Source organism: Ailuropoda melanoleuca, chromosome 14 (genome assembly GCF_002007445.2).
Source record: "Ailuropoda melanoleuca isolate Jingjing chromosome 14, ASM200744v2, whole genome shotgun sequence".
NCBI classification, from domain to species: domain Eukaryota; kingdom Metazoa; phylum Chordata; class Mammalia; order Carnivora; family Ursidae; genus Ailuropoda; species Ailuropoda melanoleuca.
The window spans coordinates 42,768,120-42,776,461 of NC_048231.1; the positions used below are offsets into that span (position 1 = coordinate 42,768,120).

At 45.7% G+C, this 8,342-nt stretch overlaps 1 gene segment (V, D, J or C); it reads left to right on the top strand.

Annotated features, from left to right (window-relative positions):
* The first annotated feature begins 1,676 nt into the window (after positions 1 to 1,676).
* Positions 1,677 to 7,622, top strand: LOC105235281. The segment is given in 3 exon segments: positions 1,677 to 1,837; positions 2,221 to 2,697; positions 7,522 to 7,622. Coding segments are annotated over 3 exon segments (624 nt in total).
* Positions 7,623 to 8,342: the final 720 nt, after the last annotated feature.

An 8,342-nucleotide genomic window follows, 5' to 3' on the forward strand; every position in this document is an offset into this window, starting at 1 on the left:
TCACAAGGGAATCTCTTAAACCAGCCCTGTGGTTTTTCCTCTGTTTCAGTTGTTCATAGAACTGTCCGCACTGGGTCACACGTGTGCCAAATCCGCTCACTTTCTCTCCCACCATCACTGCTATGGAGGCTCTGCTTTGCCTTGTTGTTGACAACAGACCTCAAGATGGCTGCTGCAGCTCCAACTCTCACAAACGGGTACAAGAGAAAGAGCACTGCATAAATCTAGTCTGTTTCTTTCATGCACAGACAAAACTCTCCAAAAAGATCCCCAGTGGAATGACACATCGATGGCCTAGCTCTGGGACACAGGATCAATGCTGACCTACACAGACCTGAGAATAGCAATAGTGTGGCTTCTCAATGATTATAGTAGACGAGATACAGGTAGACAGAGTTGGTGACTGTGTGCCGTCTCGCCAAAGTATCTGCGTCCCCTCTGCTTCTCCGCCCAAGGCAAGATCCAAGAGAGACTTGTGTCTTACTCACACTGATCTCCCAGTGTGGGACCCATGGCCGACCAAGCTGGGTCTGAGGACGTTCCTGTTGGTTGAGTGTCCTCCTGTGTCTGTCCTTGGAGCAGGAGCCATCATCACACTCTGAGATGTTCCAGCAGCCAGAACAAGGGAGAGGCCCTCCCTGTGTCCTGTGTCCCCAGGGGCCCATCCCCAGAACCACACCCATGACCACCCACCACCCCAGAGGCATGAGCCATCAGGCCTCAGATGGGCCAACCTTTTCTTCACATGAGCCTCTTCCTATTTTCATGGATAATCTGACGCCTCCTGCCTGGCCTGAGGCTGGCAGGGGCCCCACAGAGAAGAGCAAATCCTCCCCTGGGGCCAGCATGCGTGCATCAGGGGGAATCGGGATGTGAGCAGTGGGTTCTGATTCTCCACCCTGGGGAAGGAGTTCCCTGCACCTCCAGCCTCCAGCCTGCAGCGGCCACTGGGGGGCAGCAGAGATCACCTGGCAAAACCTCAGGGCTTCTACAGGGAGGGCTGATCACCAGGACCTGAGACCAGAAGGTAAACGTGTAGGTTTTCTGCACTATGACCTTGGCTCGGATGTAAAATTCTGACTCGGGGTCTCTCATCTCTCTCCTGTGGAATCTGTCTCTGTCTCTAGCACAGGTCCAGGGCCACACAACACTGCACGCGACCCCATTCCCGCTGCACTCAGTCACTGTCAATCCTTGTTCAGGCACTGGGTCTGACCCTGGCATGGAGCACACCCTGGGGATACTGAGGCACAGCATCTATGAACTGTCCCAGGACCTCTCCCTTGGCAGAGAATCCAACAGCACCTCAGTGACTCCCTAAAAATCCACGTGCACCTGGCAAGGGAGGAGTTCGTTCATGTTCTGATGTTCAGCAACATAGACCAGGGGCAGGACACCACTGACCTATGACCCTCTAGTATCTAGAGAGTAAACATTCTATGATGGGTTCAGGAAATGCAGACAGACTCCACCTCCCAGATCTGCTGTGATCACACCCACCAGGAGCCAGGTCAGGACAGGGAGAGGGACAAGGTTTGGACCCCAGACTATGGGAACACAAGTGAATGAGAATATCCAGGGCTGAGGATGGGTTTGCAGGGGCTGTCCCCTCCCATCTCTGCCCCTTGGAGCTGAGCCCATATCTAAAACCACAAGGCCCCTCAGCAGCAGTCTCTGGGCTCTGGCTGATTTGCATAACCAGCAGGTGTCTCCAGCAAGAGGATAAGAGAGACCTTGGAGGAATCCTGCTCAGCCTTGGGCCTTGGGGAGCAAAATCAAGGCACCAGCACCATGGCCTGGACACCTCTCCTCCTCGGATTCCTGGCTCACTGCACAGGTGCTGGGCCCAGGCTCACACCACCCTAGCCCTGGGTTCTGGGACAATCCTGGCCCTGACTCTGAGCTCAGCAGTGGACTGTCAGTGGGGGGCAGGATGTTTGAGACCCTGCAGTGGGATGAGGGACTGGTGGGTTGATAACCCCCCACTGTGCTCCCTGACTCCTTGTGAGCCCAATGGGCCGCACCTGCCCATAGAAGGGGGGTGGGTGTTTTTCATTAGCTCAAAGTCTCCATCCACCAGGCAGGTCCAGGTGTCCCAGGATATAAGTTGACAGCAGGGTGGAAATGGCCTAGGTACTCTAGGAAGCTCAAGCCAGCAGCTTTAGTACCAGGGTATGACACCCCAAACTGGAACCTGAGCTCTCATCTTCTCTCCTGCAGGCTCCATGGCCTCCTACGTGCTGACTCAGCCCCCGTCGATGTCGGTGAACCTGGGACAGACTGCCAAGGTCACGTGTGGGGGAAACAACATTGGAGATAAATATTCGTACTGGTACCAGCAGAAGCCAGGCCAGGCCCCAGTGCTGATCATCTATGAGGATAACAAGCGGCCCTCTGGGATCCCTGACCGATTCTCAGGCTCCAACTCAGGGAACACAGCCACCCTGACCATCAGCGGGGCCCAGGCCGAGGACGAGGCTGACTATTACTGTCAGACTTATGACAGCAGTGCTAATGATCACAGTGACATGGACAGATGGAGAAGTGAGACACAAACCCCTTCCCCGTCTGTGTCACACTGTCCTCCAGCCCCAGGAGGCCTGTGCACAGAGCAGGGAGTGGGTCTCAACCTGGTCGCCAGATTTGAGGTCCCCATGCCTCTCTCCCCACCAGTGCACCCGACAGGCTCTGCACAAGGTGAATCAGAGAAGGGAACGCACACAGTAGTTTTAACTATGTTTCATTTCTGACTGTAGGTGAAGTAATGCCTGAACACGTGAGAAGAAGACATGGAAGATATTTTCTAAGACCAAATGCTTTAAAACATCTCTAAATGAAATTATATGATCTGAAACACCTTCCGATGTTGTCAGCATATTCGATGCTGCAAGAGAAAGAAGAGATTAGTGAACTTGATTTCATGGCAATGAAAAGTCTTCAGTTGGAACAGAAAGAGTAAAGCTGGAAAAGATGAATAAAGATCGGTGTGCTTAGGACAACCTCCTGCAGCCTCAAGTGTGTAATTGGAGTAACTAAGGGAGAGAAGGTGGGGAGCAGGTGGTTAATAGAAAAACATTTGAAGAAATAATATGCAAAATATTCCAAGCTTGGTGATACCTATTAGCCAAAAGTTCAAAAAACCTCTGACAAGGGAACAGGAGAGACAGCACCATACACGTCGTAATGAAATGGCTACAAACCAGTGACGCAGACGCTTTCACATCCAGAGAGGAGGGACCAGTTGCTACAGAGGAGCTCACATCATGGTGGGAGCACCTTACTCGTCACAAGCTGTGTGAGCAAGAATACAGGGGAGCAATGGTTTCAAAGTACTAATAGAAAATACCTGTCAACTTTGATGTTTACCAAGGGAAGAGGTCATTGAAAACTGAAAACAAAATAAACCCCTCTCAGACTAGACATCTCAGACCAGATGACCCGCAGACCCGCAGCGACGGTAAAGGATGCCCCTCAGACAGAAGGAAAGGGTGACAGACGGAAATGTGAATCTACACAAAGTTATATTAAGTGTCGGAGAACAAAACTATATTGATAGATATAATAAGATTTTATTGGTTAATGTCTATAAAAGATAGTCAACTGTTTAAGCAGAAATAAGAACAATAGGTTGTGATTTATAATGGATAGAAAAATAAGATATATGACAACGTCAGCAAAATCAATGGTGGAAAGAATATCATGTTATCACATCCTTATCACATCCTTATGCTCCGTGTGAATTATATTATGACACAAGGAGATACATGATAAGTTAAATAAGCCATTAAAAAAAAGCCATTCGAACTACAAAAATAAGACTTGGTAAGGTGAACTAGTTGGGATTCCTCAAAGAATATAGATCCAATAAGACATGCATCTTATATACACCTAGATGTATATTCATATGTTACACACACACACACACACACAGAGAGAGACAGAGACAGAGAGAGACAGAAAGTTAATTTAGAAATTGGTCACAGAGTCCTGGGGCACCAGGTCTGGAAGATGCAGGGAGACCAGAAGACTGGAGACTCAAGCAAGAATGATGTTGCATGTGCAGTCAAAATGTAGTCATTAACACATCAAAGGATGTGTTAACAGGAGACAAGAAGAAAATTAAAAGATAAAAGTCAAAGTCATTGAGATGAAATCTGCAACATCTCAGATCACAAATACAAGGGTTGAGAAAACAGCAGACACGACAAGACCAACACGTGAGGGAACCGGAAGACACAGCACAGACACTACAAAGTGAAAGAAAACAGATTTAAAAGTGAGCAGAGAATCAATGACCTGGAAGTCACCTTTAGCAATGAATAGGGTGTGACTGTGTCAGAAAAGTAGAGATAGTGGGGTGCAGAGGACAGGAAAGTATTAAGAAAAATTGGCCAAAATGTTCCAAATCTGATGAAAATTCAAAAGTGACAGGTCAGAATCTCAACAAAGCTGAAGATCAAGAAGTCATTATAATAAGAATCAAAAATCCAAACCTAATAATATCAAACATTTAAGGCAGTGACAAAGAGACAGTCTTAGAAGGAGCCTCAGAAAACACCTGTACTCAGGGAACAAAGACAAGGATTCTAGCGGATTTTGCGCTCACAGAAATTCCCACGAGAGACAGTGGATTAGCAGTTCTAAATTACTGAAAGAAGGATTCTTCATCCAGGGAAAATATTCTTCAAAATTAAAGTTGAATAAAAAATTTTCCCATATATAGAAACTGACAGAATTGCTCATCAAATGACCCATAATACAAGCAATAAACAGACATCCCTCAGGCAGGAGAAGGTGATTCCAAAAAGAATCTGAATCTACAAAATGAATGTAAAAATCAGAAATACTAACTATAGGGATAAAAATTAAGACTTTTTCCATATCTAAATCTCTTTAGAAGATATTTGCTTGTCTATAGCAAATATAATAACTAGGTATGTTGGACTTTCTATTATAGGTAAAATTACACATATGAAAATCATAGCAAATATGCTGAGATGTAAGAGAAATTATCATCAGGGTCTATTTTTTTAATGTGACCACTTGATTTAATTATAGAACTAATTACAAAATAATACAATAAAGGTATGGAATGTATCACAGGAAAATATTTCCATGACTTTGGAGTAGGCAAAGATTTTTTGGACAATAAAAAAGAAGCAGTAATCATGAAGAAAAAGTTGATGAATTGGACTACATTAAAATTAAAAACCTCTGTTCATCAAAAGAGATTTTTTAGTTGTTATTTTAGTCACCATACAGTACATCATTAGTTTTTGATGTAGTGCTCCATCGTTCGCTGTTTGCATATAACACCCAGTGCTCCATGCAATAATTGCCCTCCTTAATACCCTTCACCGGGCTAGCCCATCCCCCACCCCCCTCCCCTCTAAAACCTTCAGCTGGTTTTCGAGAGTCCACAGTCTCTCATGGTTTGTCTCCCCCTCTCTTTCCCCCACCCTTCATTTTCCCCTTCCTTCTCCTAATGATCTCCCTGCTATTCTTCATGTTCCACAAATAAGCAAAACCAAATGATAATTGTCTTTCTCTGCCTGACTTACTTCACTTAGCATCATCTCCTCCAGTTCCATCCATGTTGATGCAAATGTTGGGTAATCATCCTTTCTGATGGCCGAGTAATATTCCATTGTATATATGGACCACATCTTCTTTATCCATTTGTCTGTTGAAGAGCATCTTGGCTCCTTCCAAAGTTTGGCTATTGTGGACTTTACTGCTGTGAACACTGGGGTCCATATGGTCCTTCTTTTCACTACATCTGTATCTTTGGGGTAAATACCAGGTAGTGCATTTGCTGGGTCATAAGGTCGCTCTATTTTTCACTTTTTGAGGAACCTCCACATTGCTTTCCAAAGTGGCTGTACCAACTTGCATTCCCATCAACAGTGTAACAAGGTTTCCCTTTCTCCACATCCTTGCCAACAATTTTTTTCTTGCCTTATCAATTTTTGCCATTCTAATTGGTGTAAGGTGGCATCTCAATGTGGTGTTGATTTGAATTTCCCTGATGGCTAATGATGGTGAACATTTTTTCATATTTCTGTGAGCCATTCATATGTCTTCATTGGAATAGGGTTTGTTCATATCTTTTGCCCATTGTTACAATTGATTATTTGATTTTTGGGTATTGAGTTCGAGAATTTCTTTATAGATCATGGATACCAGTGCTTAACTGTAGTGTATTTCGCAAATATCTTCTCCCATTCTATGGGTTGCCTTTTTGTGTTGTTGACTGTTTCCTTTGCTGTGCAGAAGCTTTTTGTCTTGATGAGGTCCCAAAAGTTCATTTTCGCTTTTGTTTCCCTTGCCTTTGGAGATGTGTCATGAAAGAAATTGCTGTGGCCGATATCAAAGAGGTTACAGCCTATGTTCTCATCTAGGATTTTGATGGATTCCTGTCTCACATTGAGGTCTTTCACCCATTTGGAGTTTATCTTTGCGTATGGTGTAAGAGAATGGTCTAGTTTCATTCTTCTGTATATAGCTGTCCACTTTTCTCAGCACCATTTATTAAAGATACTGTCTTTTTCCCATTGAAAGTTTTATCCTATTTTGTCACAGATTACATGACTGTGGAATTGAGCGTCAATATCTGTATCAGGTTCTTATATTCCATATAACATGGTATAACATCACCAGAATGTAGACTATTACAAGTCACTGATCGGACGATCGCACGAAATAATAGCTCATAAACACAACAAAAAGCAAAACACAAAAACCAACAAAAGCCTAAAAACATAAAAAAATGTTCCATTACTTAAAAAAAACAGAGAAATGGAAAGAGAGAGCAAAGACAACATGGGACAAATAGAAAATAAATATGTGGATGCCATATTTAAATGGTGACGCTAGTCACATGCAGGAAATGGTCTATACCGCTATTAAAAGGCAGAGATTGTCAGAGGTTGTTGGACTGAGTTTCACAGTAACACCCAAGTAGATACTGCAAATAAGATCCCCACACTATATGAAATGACACTAAAATCTAAGCAAAAATTCAGGACAATTCCCACCAATTCTGCTCCACAATGTGGGACATGAAATATTCTCAGGGAGCGGATAGAAAATCTGGGAAGATGAAGTGAACCTTAAACATAATTAGAATGAAACCTTTTCTGTTATGTATTTTACTCACAAAAGAAAAGAAGAAATATTCACAGGGCATATCGCATGAGCATAGCTAATAGAATATCCTCATAGCCCCCTTCTGACTGGAGCCTTTAAGATGTTCAAACATGCAGTGACACGAGCTCCCCTACAGAGCCCAGAGGTGAGCAGCTCTCCACATGAACCACCCATGAAGTCCGCCCAGAAGCAGAGATTCTCTCCACCAGCCCAACAAGGAGCGTTCTCATGGGGACCAGAGAGGGCATGGGAGAGGTTTGGGGCAGCCAGGCTCAGTGGCGAACTGAGAAGACAGAAATCTGAGGTCTCCACCGTGGCCTGAACCCTCACCTGATGCCCCTCCTCACCCTCTCCCCCACCTCACTCTCCAAGGACCTGCCCCCAAGCCATGCCACAGGATCAGCCCACAGAACCGCAGCATGAGCCTGGCCCTCGGCTCAGCCCAGGAGATGCTGCAGGGGTGGGACCCTTGAGAATGAGACCCACAGGCTCCTGAAACTACAGAACAGACCATCCCCTATTATAATCACCTGTCCCCAGTAGTGTGACCATGAGACCCCTGTCATTCCCACCTGCTCAGGACAGAGACGACCAAGCAATAATGCAGAGCAGAGCCAGCAGGACCCAGGCCAAGACCCTGCACAGCCAAACAGCCTCCGCTGGCCTCACAGATCCTCCAGCTCTAACCTGGGACAAGACCCCATGGACCCTCCCCACGTGCAGGCTGAGGGGCTCCTTTATAGACCAGCCAGTTTGGGGATGACAGTGAGTCTGGGGACATAAGCCCTGCAGCCAGGCCTGGCCTCACACTCCTTCATGCCCTGGCCAAGCTCTGCCCCCAAGGGCCCCGGGTCTGAATCCAGGACGCCTGGACTCCTCTCCTGGACTCGCCCCCACTTTCTCTCTGTTTTTCTGGAAAGCGAGCCTCTCTGGGCTTTCGTTTCACCTGCTGTGAAATGGGGAACCTTATCTCAAGTAAGAAACATTTTTTTTTAAATCAAATGATACATAACAGTGTAAGCGTCTTACTAATCAGAGAGACTCCATGTGATCTCGGGGAGTCGACCTTGGAGGTGGACTCTCCTGTCTCCCTCTGTGGCAATCCGAGGACAAGTTGTCAGCTACACTGTGACCTGCATCTTTTGCGATTGGAGCCAAGTCTGAATGAGCAGGTTACCTGTTCCATAAAACCA